The sequence below is a fragment of the Enhydra lutris genome, unplaced genomic scaffold (assembly GCF_002288905.1).
Source record: "Enhydra lutris kenyoni isolate GAN:26980312 unplaced genomic scaffold, ASM228890v2 scaffoldscaffold29, whole genome shotgun sequence".
Taxonomy (NCBI): domain Eukaryota; kingdom Metazoa; phylum Chordata; class Mammalia; order Carnivora; family Mustelidae; genus Enhydra; species Enhydra lutris.
The window spans coordinates 5,210,387-5,230,138 of NW_019154113.1; the positions used below are offsets into that span (position 1 = coordinate 5,210,387).

The 19,752-nt window shown below is 44.3% G+C and overlaps 1 protein-coding gene across 1 annotated transcript in view; it reads left to right on the forward strand.

Moving 5' to 3' along the window:
- LOC111152666 (ADAM metallopeptidase with thrombospondin type 1 motif 17) overlaps nt 1-19,752 on the forward strand; it is a 323,596-nt gene that overhangs the window by 65,980 nt on the left and 237,864 nt on the right. The window contains exons 5-6 of the mRNA XM_022511219.1: nt 12,027-12,110; nt 12,858-13,015. Coding sequence (XP_022366927.1) covers nt 12,027-12,110; nt 12,858-13,015 — 242 coding nt within the window. The remainder of the gene's footprint in view (nt 1-12,026; nt 12,111-12,857; nt 13,016-19,752) is intronic.

The following is a 19,752-nucleotide window of genomic DNA, read 5'->3' on the forward strand; positions in this document are numbered from 1 at the left end:
GGCCCTCCCTGTTTTGCACGGCCCTGTCTAGCAGTGGAACTGGGCCCACCTGCTTCTCCTGGATTTGATTCCCTCCTCCATGTCAGTACTGAATTCCTGCCATGGGGGCCTCTTTCTCGGGCCTTCAAGCTCTTCTGTGACTCGTGGTCTTTCTTTGTCAGGAATGCTCTTCTCCCCGCTCCTTATCAAGCTAGCTTCTCTGTCTTTGAGGGCTGTAGGTCAGTGTCCCATCAGAGGGGCTCTCCTTACTGACCCCTCTGAAAAGGCCAGCCTGTTTTTTTAGCAGTCTGCTTTTGCACTCGGTCCTTATCTCAAGTTATAATGCCGTATTTATTTGCTTTTTAAGAGCCGTCTTGCTGTGGAGATTTTTTTATGCTACTGAATTTAAGCTGCTATAAATTCAAATTAGAGTATTATAATTTTAGAATGTTAAGTGTAGTCCCCATGGTAACCACAAAGAAAACAGCTACAAAATATACACAAAAGGAAATGAGAAAGGAGGGGCACCTGGGTGCCTTAGTCGACTAAGTGTCCAGTTCTTGATTTTGGCTCAGGTCATGATCTCAAGAGTTGTGAGACTGAGCCCTGCATTGGGCTCTGAGCTGGGCATTGAGGAACCTGCCAGACATTTTCTTTCTCCCTGTCTTTCTGCACCTCCCTCCTGTCTCTCTCTCTAAAGAAATATAGTAAAAGAAAAGAAAATGGGAAAGGAATTAAGTTTCAGTATAAAAAACTCAACTAAACACAAAAAATCAGTATGCAGCAAATGAGGAACAAAAAAAGGCTATAAAGCTTATTGAAAACAAATAGTAAAATACAGAAGTAAGTCCCTCCTTATCAGCAATTTTCTTAAATGTTAATGGATTGAATTCTCCAATCAAAAGATCAGTAGGATGGGGGTGCCTGGGTGGAAGGCAGTTAAGCATCTGCCTTCATCTCAGGTCATGATCTGAGAGTCCTAGGATCGGGCCCCATGTCAGGCTATCTGCTGAGCAGGGAGCCTGCTTCTCCCTTTCCCTTTCCCTTTGCCTGCTGCTCCCCCACTCATTCTTTCCCTACCCCACCCCCCTGTCAAATAAATAAAATTTTTAAAGATCAGGATGGATTAAAATACATATCCAATTATATGCTGTCTACAGGAGACTCACTTTAGATCCAAAGATACAAATAAATTGAAAACAAAGGGATGGAAAAAGATACCCCGTGCAAATAATAACCATAAGAAAGCAGAAGTGGCTATAGTAATATCACGCAAAATAGACTTTAATCAAAAAAAGAAACATACCATATATTTTAAAAGTTTTGGGGGTGCCTGGGTGGCTCAGTGGGTTGAGCCTCTGCCTTAGGCTTGGGTCGTGATCTTGGGGTCCTGGGATCGAGCCCCACATCAGACTCTCTGCTCGGCAGGGAGCTTGCTTCCCCCTCTCTCTCTGCCTGCCTCTCTGCCTACTTATGATCTCTCTCTCTGTCAAATAAATAAATAAATAAAATCTCTAAAAAAAGTTTTAATACAGCAAGAAAATGTAACAATTGTCAAGTCTTTTTACATCTAATAATAGACCATCAAACTATGTGAAGTAAAAATTGGTAGAAGTGAAGGGAGAAATACACAGTTGTGTAGTAATAGAGACTTACCCCCCTCCACTGTCAGTAGTGGTTAGGACAACTAGACAGAAAATAAGTAAGGGAATAGAGGACTTGGACAAACGTAATAAACCAACTCAATCTAGCAGATATACAGAGCCCTCAAAAACAACGGCGGAGTAGTCCTTACTTACAAGCATGCATGGGACATTCTCCAGGATATACTGTATCTTAGGGTACAGATTAAGTCTCAACATCATACAAAGTATCTTCTCCTGACCACAGTGGGGTTAAGAAAGAAATGAATAATGGAAGGAAAAATAGAAAATTGACAAATATGGGGAAATTAAACAGCATGCTCTAAATGCATGTGTCAAGGGAGAAGTAACAGGGGAAAAGAGAAAATGCATACAGATGCATAATAATGAAAACACATCAAAGCTTATGGAACACCACAAAAGTAGTACTCAGTGGGAAATGTAGAATTGTAAATGCTCACATTAGAAAAAAAAAAGAAAAAGATTTCAGATCAACAACCTTACTCTAAAACTTAGGGAACTAAGAGGAGAAGAACAAATTAAACTCAAAGCTAGCAGGAGGAGAAAATAGTAAAAGATGAAACAGAGATAAATAAAAAACCAGAAAATCAGTAGAGAAACTCAACAAAGCCAAGAGCTGATTCTTCAAAAGAATTAACAAAATCAACAAACCCGTGGCTAGCAGGACGAACTGAAGTTAAAACCAAAAGTGGGCACATGACTACCAATTCTATGGAAGTAAAAGACATTATAAGAAAGTACTAGAAACGATTATCCACCAACAGATTGGATAACCTTGGTGACCTGGTTGGATTCCTAGAATCACAAAACTTAAGACTATCATGAAGGAATAGAAAATTGAAAGACTTAGAATTAGTGAAGAGAATGAATAAGTAGATTTAGAAATTTGACTTACAAAATCTGATGAAGACACTACAAGAAAAGAAAACTATAGTTCTTTATGAATAAAAAGAACAGTTACTTTTTGAATATCCATGTAAAAATCCTTGACATAACACTAGCAAACCAAATCCAACAATATATTAAAAGAATTATACACCATGGCAAAGAGGGAGATATGCCCAGAATGCAGGGATGGTTCAACATACAACAATCAATCAATGTAATACACCACATTAACACAACAAAGGGAGGAAACACATGATCATTTCACCTGGTTTAGAAGAAGAATTTGTAAGATTCAGCACCTTCCCATTAAAACAAATGCCCAACAAACTAGGACCAGAAGGTAACTACCTCAACATTATGTAAGACGTCTATGCAAAATTGATAGTGAACCTCGTACTCAAGGGTAAAAGTCTGTAAGTTTTTCCTCTAAGATGAAGAACAAAGCAAGGATGCTTGTTTTCATCACTTCTATTCAACATAATATTGGTCGTCCTAGCCAAAGCAATTGCACAAGAAAAAGAAAGAAAAGGCATTCAAATAGGAAGAAATAAAATTTTCTCTATTTACAGATGACATGATCCTATATGTAGAAAATCCTAAAACTTCCTCCTTTCAAATTTTAGAACTTACAGTATACAAAACCACTACACACAGATCAGTTGAAATTCTGTACCTAACAATGAACAATCCAAAAAGGCAATTAAGAAAACCATTTCACTTACAGTAGCATTGAGAACAAATACTTAGTAATTAACTTAATAAAAGAGATGAAAGACTTATACACTAAAAACTACCAAACATTAGTGAAAGAAATTTAAGAAAATGGAAAGACATCCATGTTCATGGGTTGGAAGACTTCTTATTAAGATGTCAGTACTACCCAGAGCAATCTGCAGGTACAGTGCAGTAAAGGCCCAACAATAATTGTCTTTGCAGAAATGGAGAAATTCATCCTAAAATGCTCATGCAATCTCAAGGGACCTTGAATATCCAAAATAATCTTGAGGAAGAGCTGAGTTAGAAGACTCCACTCTTCCTGATTTCAAAATTTACTACAAAAAGCTCAAGTAATCAAAACACTGTTGTGCTGGCATAAAGACAAATATAGAGAGAGCCTAGAAATAAACCCGGAGTTATAGGGTCAAATGATTTTCAGCAAGGATGCCAAGACCATTCGATGGGGGAAGTGTTCATCTTTTCAACAAATAGTGCTGAGAAAATTGGATATTCACATGAAGAAGAATGATGTTGGACCTTTACCAAATGCAATATACAACAATTAACTTGAAATGGCTTAAAGACCTCACCATATCAGAGCAAGAACTATAAAACCCCTAGAAGAAAACACAGGGGAAAAACTTCATGACATTGGATTTGGCAGTGACTTCTTGACTATGACACCAACGGCACAGGCAATGAAGGAAGAAATAGGCAAATCAGACTTCATCAAATTTGAAGAGTTTTCTACATCAAAGGACACTATCTTTGGAGTCAAAAGGCAGCTCACAGAATGAGAGAAAAACACTTGCAAATACATATTTGATAATATCCAGAATATAGAGAACTCCTAAAACACAACAATAATTAAAAAAAAAAAAAACTGATTTAAAAATAGGCAAAAGGACTTGTGTAGGCATTTCTCCAAAGAAGATCTGGAAGTGGCCAGTAAACACTAGAAAAGTTGTTCAGTGTCTGCCATGATTAGGGAAATGCAAGTTAACACCACAATGAGATACCACTTCATTACCATTAGGATTTTATTTACTTGTTCATTTATTTAAATTTAATTTATTTATTTTAGAGTCAATACACAATATGATATTAGTTTCAAGTGTACAACATAATGATTTGACAGCTCCATGAGTCATGCTATGTCACCATACAATGCTATTACAATACAAATGACTGTTTTCCCTATGCTGCACCTTCATCCCTGGGGCTTGTTCATTCCTGTAACTGGAAGCCTGTGTCTCCCACTGCCTTTCAACCATTTTTGATTAGGGTGCTATTATTTAAAAGTACATGTAATAGCAAGTTGAGTGGATGTGGAGAAATGAAACCCTTGTGATGTGTTGGTAGGACTGTAAAATGGTGCAGCCCCTATGAAAACAGACCGGTGGTCTTCAAAAAAAAAAGTAAACTTAAAGCTATCATGTCATCCAGCAGTTCTTCTTCTGAGTATATACCCCAAAAGGGGGAAGTTAGGGTCATAAACAGATATTTGTACACTTGTGTTCATAGTGGAATTGTTCATAACGGCCAAGAGGAGAAAGCAACCTGAGTGTCCATGGATGGGTCAATGGATAAACAAAGTGTAGTTTATCTGTACCATGGAATGTTCGTCAGCCTTAGGAAAGGATGGAATTCAGACCCAGGCTACAATGTGGATGAACCTTGAGGATATTCTGCTAAGCGAAATAAACGGCTCACAAAAGGACAAACACTGTATGATTCCACTTAGATGAGGTCCCCGGAGTAGTCACATTCATAGAGACAGAAAGTAGAATGGGGGCTGCCAGGGGCTTGGGGAGAGGAAATAGGGAGTAGCATTTAATGGGTGCAGAGTTTCAGTTTTGCAAGATGAATGAGTTCCGTGAATGGATGGTGGTGACCGTCATACAATAACGTAAATGCATTTAACACTACTGAACTGTATACTTAAAAGTGGCTAAGATGCTAAATTTTATGTTGTATGTATTTACTGTAATTAAAAATAAGCTAAAAAGAGGCTCACTCCCTAATTCTATTCAGCTGTATTTACTGGGTACCTCATGTGCGCTAAGGACTCTTCTAGGGTCTGGGGATAGAATCGGGACTGTAACGGGTCCCATTCCCATGGAGCACATGCAGTGGGACCAAAAGACAGTGCGTAACACACAGATCAGTAAAACGTGTGGATTTTGCAAACTGCTCTATAGAGATCCAGGTGCCAGCACATGGGCGAGTGAGGTGGTCAGGTCACCTCTGTGAGAAGTGATGTTCCAGTGAGAAGGGGGCAGGCACTAAGGAGCCAGCCAGCCACGCTCTGGCCTCTGGGGGGCCCGGAAAGAGGCGGTCTCTGGTGGGTGAGGGCTGTGCCAACCAGCTGACCTCACGGTCTAGTACGCCAGGGTGGGTGGGTGGGCATTAACTCCATGTGTGACCGGAAGCTTCTGCAGGGGTTGAAGCACCGGAGTGGCGTGCACTGATCTCTGTTTTAACAAAACCCCGCGCCTGACTCTTCTCCATGGAACTGGAGTCCTGCCCCGGGCTCTGGGTCCCCAGCAAACCGCTCACCGGCACTGGTACCCACGGCGGGGAGAAGCCACTGCCAGCCTGGGTCTTTGCCGGCAGCAGGCCACAGCATGGTTCCCTGGACTTGGCTTTGTCCCTGCTCCCAATGTGCTGTCGTGCCTTTCTATGTATATCTCTGGGTTTTCCTGTGGTTGGGGGTGGGGGGTTGGTAGTGACACAGGAGCGGGAATATTTTGAAGAACAAATTGCAGACAGAAACAGGTGGCTTTGACACTAAAAACCTGGAGTTTGGGCAGCCAGATTAGAAAACAGGGCCACTTGCTGGAGCTTTGCTTGTTTTTAGCTTCCTTAAGAACCGTGGAGTGAAATGAAAATGTGAGATGTTCCAGGCAAGTTCTGTTTGGAGGAAAGATGACATCAATTTTACTCAATTACCATGTGAAACAGACAACAAGCCTCTCCGTTGTGCCCAGAGAAACTGTCACGGTGTTTGAGCATGCGCTGGTTCCCACAGCCAGCAGCCATCCCGGGGAAGCTGCCGGCGGGGGTTGGGGAGGAGGATTGTAAAATGCAGATGGCCAGGCCCACCCCCAGGGCCCCTGGCTCTTTGGTTCTGGGGTGGGCTCCAGAATGGATTTCCAGCAAATGCCCGGGCGATGTTGCTGCTGTTGCTTCAGGGACCATCCCCCCCTGAGTGGCACTGTGCTGGAGAAAGAGTCCTTTCCTGTACGGGGGTCTGAATGGGCACCACATGTGATTTGGGGAGGCCCTTAGTGGCACAGGTAGGTGGTGCTATTGGGGAACCCTGTGTGGGCACTTGGCATAGCTCTTCCCCACGTGTCCCCATCACCCTGTCTGCCCCTCCCTGCCCATGTCCCCAAGTCGCCCAGCCAGGAGAGCTGCATTGTGCTGCTGGCAGTGGGTACCCCCTGGCTCGGCACCCCTGGCTGCCAAGGAAATGTGACAAATGCACCAGGGCTCTGAGCACTTGCCAGGACGCAGCCAGAGCTGGACGCCGGAGACAGAATTTCCAGACGATTGGCCGTGCTGTTCCTTGCCCAACCAGGTGTCTCCCTCAACATCATATGGCCGCCGCCTCTGGGACTGCCCCTGAGCGTGAATTTCCATGGGAAAAAAAGACGAGGAGATTTCGTTACATGTCTTTGGGGCCTGCTGCTTTGTGTTTGTGGCTGTCGTCAGATTTGTGTCTGGCTTGCCTGGCTTGGCCCTGAGCCCCCCCGGGAGATCCTGTGCATCTGCCCTGTGCCCTGCCGAGCTCTGTGGGAACATGGGGCAGCTCACAGCAGGTGACGAGGTGCTCTGGCCATAGTCAGGCTCCCAGGTAGGCTTTTCAGGACGTGAGCACCCTGGTACACATCGAGGGGCAGTACCTGCCTTCGGGCTTGGTAGAGAATGTCGCTAGAGCATGAAGTATCTTTCAAAAAATTAATTCAGAAAATTCTAACTGTGGTGACGTACACGTTCAATTTACCGTCTTAGCCATTTGTAGGCACACAGTTCAGTAGGAAGTGTGTTCACAGTGTTGTGCAGCCCATCTCTAGAACTTTGTCATCTTGCAAAGCTGAAACTCCGTACCCATTAAACTGTCCCATTTCCCAGCCCTTCCTCTTACCTTCTGAAGCAGGAAGCTTTGTCTTCCTTCCATCACCCCTCCTTTTTGAGCATTGGCCCCAAGGGAAGCGTCTGGGCCTTTGGGGTAGGGTTGTATAGAAGGCACCGAGCTGTCATCAGACCTGCGAGGAGGAAATGGAAGGTTCTGCCAAAGGAGGTTGTCCCTATAGATTTTCCTTCCTGAAATTTGCAGTCTTCATGCAGCTTTTCTGTGACATGTCCCAATTCCATTGAAAATTGCTTTGCTATGTTATTCCTTTAAACCTTCCTTAAATAATATGTCCTCTAACGTTTGTGGCTGGTGTTGATGTTCTAGGCAATGATAAGATGGCACCTTTAAATCCTGTGTGACTTTAATTTTCTCCCTCAGAACTGCAGTTTTTCATTCTTCCTATTTTTCATGTTTTGAATTGAGGTTTCCCAGTTTGGGCCCAATCCTACTGCTGAATATTTCTGGAAAAATTTGAGTCGCAGCCATTGGGTGGTTCTCAAAATATCAAAACAAGGAAAAAGTTATGTGTTTTCCTTTTCTTCACCCAGGTTTGGGGATAGGTAATTAAGACATGACTTCAGAATTGGCCTACAGATGGTCCAGTGTAAAAAAAAAAAAAAAAAAAAAAAAAAAGAAGAAAGAAAAGAAAAAGAAACAATGACTGCTATTTTTGTTCTTGGGGGAATAAATTTGGGGGAAGGAGTAAGAACAGAACAACTAAATGTGTTCTGTTTTTCCTTGTGGGAAAGAATACTAAGTTACACAAAGATTTTCTTTTGCTTTAATAATAGTTCTCAAAGAGTAAGATCCAAGCAATGACACAGCTAATTCCTTTCTCACAGATGCTCAAGCCCAGTGCGTGCCTGGCTTCTGACGAGTGTGTACCAGACAGTGTGTCCAGCTTCACGTGGCCTGAATTAACTGTCCCTCCACTGTCCATTCTGGTCGTTGCTTTATGTTGCTGCTGATGTACCCAAGAACACAGCAGAAAGTTCTAATGCCCCTGCTGGAAAATTCTCCCTTCTAGATGGTGTCTATCAGGGGAAAAAAAAAAAAAAAAAAAAGTAGACGTTTCAACACCAAGTGAAATAACTCAGAGGAAAAGAAATACTGTGTGCTCTCACTTATATGTGGAATCTAAAAAGGCTGAACTCCTAGGTACAGAGAAGAGTTTGCTGGTTGCCAGAGATGGGGGTGGGCAATGGGTGAAGGGGGTCAAAAGGTGCACGCTTCCAGTTATAAGTCTTGGGGATATAATGTACAGCAAGGTGACTGTGGTTAATAATACTGAATCACATGTTTGCAAGTTCCTAAGAGGATAGATCTTAAAAGTTCTTACCACAAGAAAACAGATTGTGACTATGCGAGGTGATGGGTGTTTGCTGAACTTCTTGGGATGATCATTTGCAGTGTGTGTGTGTGTGTGTGTGTGTGTGTGTGTGTGTGTCTGTCAAATCATGTACACCTAAAAATAATACAATGTTGTATATCAGTCATCTCTCAAACTAGGAAAAACCAGCACACACTAAAGCAGAAGTCTTTCCCCAGGTGTTCAAAAGACTCCCATCCCTGTTCTTTCTGTATCTTCTTCTACCACCTATGTGATTTATCCCATTATATTTATATAATATATACTTATATGTATTGTATATATATATATAAATATGTATGTATTTTATGGGATTATATATATATAGGATAATATAAATATAGGAGATATATATATATATATATATATATATATATATATATATATATATATATATAATATATGGGGGATAATATATATTTATCCCATTATCCCATTATGCCCTCCGCATCCTGCTTTGTCCATATTTACAGGAGAGGGACCAGGGAGCCTCACATTCAATGGACTTTTCTCATCCATGTCAACTTTGATTACTCTGCCTTGTTTGAGATTTCCTCTTTCTCTTCCCCTTGAAATGCTTTCCTTTGATTTTTTTTTTTTTTTATATTGAGGTCCTTATAATGAAGTTCTAAAAGCAAGAGGTACAAAACTGAGAGGGACAAATCCTCTCTTGTTACTATAATCCTGTCTCCATGACACACTGTGGTTAGAATGAAGACTCTGGGGAGTAAAGGAGGAATATGGCCTTGTTGTCCCGACAAGCCTGGATATGAGTTGGGGTCATTGTTGACTGGCTGTGGGTCTTGAGCAGGTGTCGTTCTCTTGATTAGCTGAAGGTGGTGGAGATATTGAATTTGACGGGTTTTGATGAGGGTTAGAGATGACACAGGCTGGCACATGACGGATGGCCAAAGGCATTGACCTCCCTTTTCCCCTTCTTAAAGGTCCCCTTCAACGTCCCCCATAAAAGCCCATAATGGAAGTTTTAAGTTTTCTACCAGGATTATCTAATACCCATTCTTTCTTTGGGAATCTACTGTTCTATGCCTTTTTTTTTTTTTTTTTAAACAACTGATTTCAAGCTTAGCTTTGTGTGTTTGTGCACACATGTGGGTGTGATTCCAGAGTTTCCTATCATGTGCATATTTCTTTTGGGAATTCATATTTATGGGAGTTTTTAGATCTCAGAAGATCATTTTTTTTAAAAAGTATTTATTTATTTTAGAGAGTGAGCATGGTGGGGGAGGGGTGGAGAGACAGGGAGAATCCTCAGGTAGACTCCCCACTGAGTCTAGAGCTCGACGTGGGGCCCAATCCTGTGACCCCAAGATCGTGACTGGAGCTGAAATCAAGAGTCAGATGCTCAACCAGCTGAGCCACCCAGGCGTCCCCAGAAGGCCTTTTAAATAAATCTGGGTCGTATTTCCCATGTATACATTTTTTTGTTATTATTCTTTATGAACACTGAAAATTAAATTTCATATAATTATTCTTCAGATTTTTTTTGTACTGGAAAAATGCAAGTTTTTAAATATGTTAGTATTTTATAATTTTTAAATTAATAGTTTTTAATGAGCATAATTTTTATCTTATTTATAAAAACTTTTATTTCATTCATTTGTATTTTCTGGAAAAATTGAGCAAATAGTACAGAGAGTTCCCATACACAGATCTCCTCTTATTATCGTCTTACAATAGTATGGTATAAACTAATGGACCAATAATGATGTGTCATTTTTATTATTTTTATGGAAGCATAATCAACATACAGTGTTATATTTCAAGTGTACAATGTATAGAGTCAGTAAATCTGTACATTATTCAGTGCCCATCATGATAAGTGCGGTCACCATCTGTCCCCAAACAATGTTACTACAATCTTACTGACTGTATTTCCTATGCTATACTTTACATTTTTGTGACTTCTTTACCATTTATTTATTTAAGATTTTATTTCTTTGACAGAGAGAGACAGCGACAGAGGGAACACAAGCTGGGGGAGTGGGAGAGAGAGAGGCAGGCTTCCCGCTGAGCAGGGAGCCCGATGTGGGGCTCGGTCCCAGGACCCTGGGATCGTGACCTGAGATGAAGGTGGACCCTTAACAACTGAGCCACCCAGGCGCCCCGATGTTGACTTCTTTATTTTATAACTTGAAAGTTTGTATCTCTTTAAGATTAAACCCCTTTTTTTATTTCCCCTGTGTCCCACTCACCTCCCCTGAGTTTGTTAATCATCAGTTCTCTGTATTTAAGAGCCCGTTTTTGTTTGTTCTTTTCATTTTTTTGGTTCCACATATAAGTGAAATCATGTGTTATTTGTCTTTCTCTGACTTACTTCACTTAGTATAATACTCTCCAGGTCCATACATATTGTCACAAATGGCAAGATCTCATTTTTTTTTTAAAAGATTTTATTTATTTATTTGTCAGAGAGAAAGAGAAAGCACGCACAAGCAGGCAGAGAGGCAGCCAGAGGCAGAGAGAGCAGGCTCCCCACTGAGCGAGGAGCCCAATGTGGGACTCGATCCCAGGACCCTGGGATCACGACCCGAGCCGAAGGCAGCAGCTTAACCAACTGAGCCACCCAGGCACCCCAAGATCTCATTCTTTTTTATGCTGAGTAATACTCCATTGTATAGATGTATCCTACCTCTTTATCCATTCATTTGTTGACTGACACTTGACTATTGTAAATAATCCTGCCATAAATGTGGGGTGCATACGTCTTTTCAAATTAGTGTTTTCATTTCCTCTAGGTAAATACCCTTTAGTGGAATTACAGGATCAGAGGGTAGTTCTATTTTTAATTTTGGGAGGAACCTCCGACCTGTTTTCCACAGTAGCTACACCAGTTTACATTCCCACCAACAGTGCACGAGGGTTCCTTTTCCTCTACATCCTTGCCAACCCTCGTTATTTCTTGACTTTTTGATGTTAGTCATTCCGACAGGTGTAAGGTCACAGCTCCTTGTGGTTTGGGTAGGTGTTTCCCTAGTGACAGAGCATCTTTTCATGTGTCTGATGGCCATCTGTAGGTCTTCTTTGAAAAAATGTCTGTTCAGGTCCTCTGCCCATTGGATTATTTTTTGGCATTCTGATTCATTATTATTGACTAGAGTCAATAGTTAATGCACATGTCCTTAGTTTTTAGCTAACATCTTTTGTCTATTCCAGGATCCCTTCCAGGATACCACTGTATTTTTATAAATTTTTTATTAATTTTTAAATTAATTTTTCACATCATTAATTTTTTTTTTCCTCTTGACAGGTGTACAATATGTTTCAACACCAGAGCCTTGGAAGTAAGGTGAACATTCAGGTTACCAAGCTCGTCCTGCTACGACAACGGCCTGTAAGTCCCCACGGATGCCCGTCAGAGCACACAGACAGCGTAACTGGTCTGCAAGTTTCCTAGTTGCTGTGGAGTGCTAAGGAGGAGTGCAGGTGGTTGTCAGTCCTATCTGCCCTGCCAGGCTTTGCAGATGGCAGCAGTGTGCCCTGGGCTGGGGACTGGGGATGTCCAGTGGGAGGAGGGCAGGTACTGTTACTAGAAGCTTGGTGTGCATGTGATGTGCTTGGAATTTCTAGGGAACCCTGAGCACTGGGCCTGTGTGCATCCCTCCAACACTCCCGGCACATCTCACATGTGCACCTCTAGATGGTGAGGTCTTTGGAAACCAATCGCTACCTTCTGGAGCTACATCCCAGCCTCGGGCCAAATTTGGATTCTCTGTAGCATTGTTTTCTGGTCTTTGAGTCAAGTGCATTCCCACATGATAATGTCACTTGCAGAGTTGGGCAATGAACTTGAAAACAAGAGACCGATGATGCTTGGTTGGGCACATAGTTCAGTTTGCCAAAAGAAAAAAATATATTTTTCTTTAATTACATAGTCTTCATATGAACTTGCAAAGAAGGCCCTGGCCTCTCTCTGGTCTGTGCACCTTCCTACCAGCATTACGATTGCATTTGGGAGAAGCACTTCATGGGATGATGTCCCAGCAAGCAGTTGTCTCCACACTATATCCTGGATGTAAACTCTGGCTTCCCTGGGTGTTTGCTTTTTTAACTGCCCCCCACCCACCCCTATTTCTTTCAGGCCAAATTGTCCATTGGGCACCATGGTGAGCGGTCCCTGGAGAGCTTCTGTTACTGGCAGAACGAGGAATACGGAGGAGCCCGGTACCTCGGCAATAATCAGGTTCCAGGAGGGAAGGATGATACGCCCCCCGTGGACGCGGCTGTATTTGTTACCAGGTGAGGCTGGATTTGGTCTGTAGCGGTGCACACAACTGGGGAAAGGCATGTCCCTCTTTGGAGAGGAAAAGAGGGCAGTTTGCTCGGAATCCAGGCTTGGAAATCAGACCATGGGCCAGATCACCGAGCCTTGAATTCCTCGTCAGTAAAATGGGGGTAAATTATAGTATCTAACCCTGAGTTACAAGGATCCCGTGAGCACAACAAGTGCTTCTCCTGGTGCCTGGCCCAAAGTAAGGACACAGTCAGCATTAGCCATAATTGTTGCTGTTGTTACTATTAAAAGAAAAGTACCAAAATCCTGGTTACCCAAAAGTCTTAAAGCTTCTAAGAAAATGCATCTGCTACCTCTCCTGAGCACCAGAGATAATGCTCACCAGGAAAGAGCTAACCTGTGTTTGAGGTTGCCTCTTGACTGACTTGAAGGTGCTGGCAGTTGTGGAGGGGGAGTGGATACCCCGAGTTTCCTGTAGGAGGGAGTACATGTAGATACCCGTATGCTGTGCATGGCCCCAACCCCGGGGCACTCCTGGGGCACTCCTGGGGCAACAGCAGTTGGCAGAGAGGCCTGGGGAATTCCCATGCATGTTCTGTTGCAAGTAAGGAGCTGAGCATCTTTCTAACTATAGAGCTGGACTTTTCCAGTCTGAGAGGGACACCAGGGGCCCGGCAGCGGACAGCAGAAACCAAAGACAGCCTTCCCATGGAGGCAGCGGCCACGTCCTCTTAGTTTGCCAGGGGGATACAGTAACAAATGAGCACAGCCTGGGGGACTTAAAACAACAGAAATGTATTCTTACACTGTTTGGGAGGCCAGAAGCCCAAGGTCAAGGTGTGGGCAGGGCCGTGCTCTCTCTGAAGGGTCCAGGAGAGGATCCTTGCATCCTTCCTCCTAACTTCCAGTGGTGGCCTGCAATCTTTGGCATCCCTTGTCTTGTAGGTGCATGGCTCTGACCTCTCCTGCACTGTCACGTGGTCGTTTAGCCTCCTCCCTCTGTCCCAATTACCCTCTTCTCATAAGGACATCGGTCCTTGGATTAGGGCCCAGCTGTAGCCCAGTGGGATTCCATCTTAATTTGCCTGCACCCGCAACGACCCTCTTTCCAAATAAGGTCGCGTTCACAGGTACAGGTACTAGGGGTTAACACTTGAACATATCTGTTTTGGGGGACACACTTTAACCCACAACAGATATGGATGTGGCTCTTTCATTTTCCTCTCATGTCTCAAACCTCTCCGAGAAAAACTGATTTGCTTGGGTTGCCTGACTACCGTGATATAAGTAGAAAGTGTTGTGTTCACACCAAAACTCCCGCTTTATGAAATAGGCAGAATTGTTTCTTGATCATTTTAATCTGTTGGATTAAAATGTGAAAATGTTATTAGACTTGCTCTGAATCTGTCTGTTTTGAATTTTAGGGAATTTTAAAAATTAATTTATTATCTTGTTTATAGGTTGTCTTTTGTTTTTTTTTTTTTCTTTCTTCTGAGTTCAGAGGTTAAGTTGTGGCAAGTTATAGGTTGTCTTTTTTTTTTTTTTTTCTTCTGAGTTCAGAGGTTAAGTTGTGGCAAGGAGGGCTTTATCATTCTGGTAGCCTGAGACAGCCTACCCCTCGAAGAGGAGCCAGAAAAGCTCCCTGGTGTATCTCTTGAACTACTTCCTGTAAGCCCCTGGCCCAGTGACATCCCAAAGCTGTCTGGGGAACTTCTGACACCTTATCTCCAGGCACCAGGCAAGGCAACTGCCTAACCTTCTCCTCTTAAAAAACCCTGGGACGTGCGTATTGCTGCCACCAGACCCCGAGCACATACCTTGTCCCCACTGTGGGTGGATGATGCAGTAATTGCCAACCCCAAAGGGTTAAAAATGTGCTCTGTAGCATGCTGATCCCTGAGGAGAGCATTTGCTGCCGTTACAGGCTCTGATTAAATGTATAATAGGACATGTGAGAAGACATCTATTCAGTAATTCTGATGGCTTGCCATCTGGCTGGTGCTCTACCAGGCACCAAGGACAAACGATGAGCAGGAACTGGTTCTTGCTTTGGATCTGGGTTTGCTCACCCCAGGGAGTGCTGGGAACATCCAGGCACCGCCTCCCCCAGTGGTCACCCCCGCCCCCTGGCCTCGTGAGTACTGGCCAGAGGTTGCCACGGCTCCAAGCACTTTGAAATAGTGGGGTTTTCTGTAAAGCACCCTAAGAATTGCAGCGTTGGAGTGATAACGTAGCACCCTTTGAGAGTGGATTTGATTTGGGGAGCAGGGTAGGGTCCTTGGGAACCATGTCTGTGTACAGCTGTAAATTCATGCAACTGATTTTCCAAATGCTCATTAAGTAAAGTCCTAGAGAAGAGCTCTAATAACATCATCTTTGGAACGTACCACTGAACTTCCAAGGTCACTACTTTGAAAGCGGTTTGTCCCAAAACTAGATAAAACATACAAATTCTGGTGTTTGTGAGATCTTTCCCAACGTCATCTCTTTCTTGCAGTTTCATCCCTTGTCTGGGTCAAGGATGTACTTGCAAGTGGTCTCCATTTGGGAACGAGTAGCCCCTTTTTTTTCAGAGGCAGTAAGTAAGTGTTACTGAAATCAGTGTTGACAAAGCCTCCGGCTTAGCCTTTTTGCAAAACACCATCGTTGGTAGATATGAATTTACCCTTGGCCTGAGAAGGTTGCCAGTTAGGTTTTCTGGCTCTCTTCCCTGCTTCCCACCTCCAACAAACTTATTTATTGTAGTGGAAATATTTTGCATAAAAATGTCAGGTTTTTTTTAACATCTCACACCCATTAGGTTACATTAGGTTTTGGCTCTTACCGAAAACAAACAAGACAGAAAATAACGACCATTGTCAGGATGTGGAGAAACGGGAACCCTTGCGCACTGTTGGTGGGAAATAGTAAATGCATCCTCGAAATACTAAGTGCAGAATTACCCTTTGGTCCAGCAATCCTACTTCTGAGTATAGATCCAAAAGTATTGAAAGGAGGGTTTCTTTTTTTTTTTTTATTAAGATTTTATTTATTTACTTGACAGACAGAGATCACAAGTAGGCAGAGAGGCAGGCAGAGAGAGAGGGGGAAGCAGGCTCCCTGCTGAGCAGAGAGCCTGATGTGGGGCTGGATCCCAGGACCCTGAGATCATGACCTGAGCCGAAGGCAGAGGCTTTAAACCACTGAGCCACCCAAGCGGCCCTGAAAGGAGGGTTTCAAAGAGATATGTGTGTTCCTGTGTTCGCAGCAGCATGACTCATAATAACCGAAATGTGGAAGCAACCACGTGTCCTTTGTTGGTGAATGGGTAAATAACATATGGGCTATACATATGGCATACTATTCAGCCTTACAAAGGAAGGGCATCTTGTCACAAGCCACAGCATGGGTGACCCTGGAGCACGTGATGCTGAGTGAGATACACAAAAAGCCACAGAGGGTATGATTCCACTTCTTTGACACCCTTAGAGCAGTTAAATTCCTAGAGATAGGGTGGAACGCTGGAAGGAGGAAGGAATAGGAAGTTCGATGGATGTAGTTTCAGTTTTGTAAGATGAAAAGACTTCTGGAGATTGGTGCCCAACATTATAAATGCATTGAACCTCATGGAGCCGTATGCCTAAAAGGGTTTAATGCCTAAGGGTTTAAGATAGCAAATTCTGTGTTCTGTGTATTTTAATTACTTTAAGACAGTTTGAGAATTTTTCTAATTAAGCCCTTAGGGGATGGTCCCGAGTGCATGGGGGCAGGTGCTAGGGAGGGGGCATGTCTGGTGACCCCTGAAGAGCAGGGTTCCTTCTGCTGCAGGCAGAGCCAACTGCAAAGCCTTCCTGCATCTCTGTTAGCCAGGGTTTTCCTCCTTGGTTTCGCACGGAACTCTTATCAACTACCTGAGTGCTTGTCCTTCCTCTCACCTGCTTCTGTGGAGCCGCTGGGCTGGATTGGCCGGTGCCCAGCTCGCTCTCTGGGTCCTCCCAGCTGTGAAATTGAAGACCTCCCAGAAGGACGGGGGAGGCAGTGGGGAGTCGGGGCTGGGAGCCGAGTTGGCCAACAGGCACTGTTTAATAATTAGAGGCTGAGAGCTACAGTTCACTAGGTTGGGATAATAACGGGCTGATGTTTTCACGCGGAAATTGGGTGCAAGACAGCTGCTGCTCCCACAAGACAGCTCTTTCCTCCCGGACTAATCCGAGCTGAGAGTCTAATCACGGGCTGCAGGGACCCAATGGGGTTTACGGGCCGGCGTTCCCCAGTCCTGGGACCAAGGCTGGTCAATGCAAGGCTTTCTTCCCGACCTCCTCTGGCTCCTTATGGGCTGTGGCTTGTCCGAAGAGTACATTGTCCCAGACGCCCACCAGCCCTGCAGACGGCCAGCCGCAGAGATGTGAGCATGACATCATGTGCGGCGGAAGCTGCCGAGCCAGAAGCCATGGAAGCGGGTTTTCCAGTCGCCCCAGCCGTGTCTGGGGCTGGAAAACCCCTCTGAGTGGACGGAGGCTGGGGACCACAGAGGACCCACACAGAGGACTGGGGTCCAGGCAGGGCTTCAGCACCTGACACTGCTTTACCTTTGGCCCTGCATCTCCCTTAGGAAGCCAGGAGAGAGGGAATCATCCCCCACTCCACCCCCAACCGAGGTCTGTGCCCTTGGGAGACACTGGGAGCAGACGTGCAGGGCCAGCTCGGAGCTCTGCCACGGGTCCACCTGCAGCTGTCCCTCCACCCTCCCCTTCGTGTCACTCCATCCTGCTCCCCAGGCTCTGATTGAGGGGGTCTCCTGTGGGCCTAGCTCATGGTGAGCACTCAGGGAGTATCTGGACCATTGCCTTGCATTTTCTCAGGTTCCCCAACATTGCGGAGATGAGGCCACCTGTAAGCTTGCACGGCAAGTTGAAAGTGTTCTGGAAATGTATGTCCATCGGTCATAAAGGAGCCGTTACTTATTAAGCCCCAATGGTATGCCAGGCAATAGGTTATGCACAAGATTAGCTACCTAAAATTGTGGGGCCTGGTGCAGAATGAAAATGAGGGATCTTAAAAAGCTTTTCAAGGTGGCAATAGAAGAGCAGTAAACCAGATCGGGGGATGGGAAGCTTTAGTGCACACAGCTGACGCACCCATGCAATGTTCCAGGTTGCCGAGGTCCACACGGCTTGCGTTCTCTTGAGGAGCAAGCAGTGGAAAGTAAGAGGACTAGGACGGGAGAGCTCTGATGGAACCCCACTTGAACCCTTCATCCCTGGCATGTGTGATAGGCGTGAGTTTGCAGTAGGTGCAGGATCACGTGGAGATGAAGCTGCCCCTCTGGGCAGCGGGCTTGTGTTTTCTTTTCTGAGAAAGGACCTTGAACAGGAAGGAGAAAGAAGATTCAAATCTTGGCTGACCCTTTCAAGCCAGGCTTGGGATTGAGCTTGGCTTTCCCCTCTGTGAGCAGACAGCACTTCCTCCCACTCCCTCAGGAGAAGCAATGGGTGGTGTTGCAGGGTCCATCATTTGAGACCACCTACTTCCCTTCAGGGAAGCCACGGGATGAGGGAACACACACTGCTCCTGTCAGCCAGCAGGGCTGGCATTCTCCAAGATGGCGCTCTCTCCAAGATGGCGGCCTCTTCTACTCAGTTCTCTTTAGTTCTTCACCGTGGGACTGATGGTCATGTGCGCTTTCTCCTTTTGCTGAGGCTTTTAGTTATGCTCACTTTGGGAAACCCTGGACAAGGTGTTGGGCCACCTTGGTCCTTGTGTGCACGTGACATTCAATACCTTCAGACGGGAGGGGTGTCCCATCAACAGTGTTGAGTTGGGGTCAGATAGATAGCAGAGCAGTGAGCATATTTATGTCCTTAATTTTATTTGTTTGGTTTTTCTCTCTGCCACCGCTGGTTCCTTGCCACCTTCTACTGCCTGCTAATTAGCCTTTTAGAAGGTCATCTTTTGTTTTGAGTGTTTAATTCCAGTTCGTTCTCATACAGTGTCATATTAGCCTCAGGTGTCAATATAGCGATTCATCACTTCCATACGTCACCTGGTGCTCATCACAAGTGCCCTCCTTCGTCCCCATCAACCTATTTCACCCATCCCCCACCAACCCCCCCTCAGTTTGTTCTCTCTAGTCAAGAGTCTGTTTCTTGGTTTGTCTTTTTCCCTTTGCTCATTTTTTTTTAAAGATTTTATTTATTTATTTGACAGAGAGAGATCACAAGTAGACAGAGAGGCAGGCAAAGAGAGAGAGGGAAGCAGGCTCCCCGCTGAGCAGAGAGCCCGATGCGGGGACTCGATCCCAGGACCCTGAGATCATGACCTGAGCCGAAGGCAGCGGCTTAACCCACTGAGCCACCCAGGCGCCCCCACTTTGCTCATTTTTTTGTTTCTTAAATTCCACGAATAAGTGGGATCCTGTGGTGTCTGTCTTTCCCTGACTGGCTTACTTTACTTAGCATTATACTCTCTAGCTCCATCCACGTCATTGCAAATAACAAGATTTCATTCTTTTTGATGGCTGAGTGATACTGTGTTGTATATATACACAGCACATCTTCTTTATCCCTTTGTCTATCAGTGGACACTTGGGCTGCGCCATATGTTGGCTATTGTAAACAGTGCTGCTTTAAAGATAGGGGTGCATGTATCCCTTTAGATTAGTGTTTTTGTATTCTCACTCCTGGGTATTTACCCAAAGGATACAGAAATACTAAAAGGTCAACTTTGACAGAAAAAAAATCAAGGCTTCCTTTTATGGCTCCTG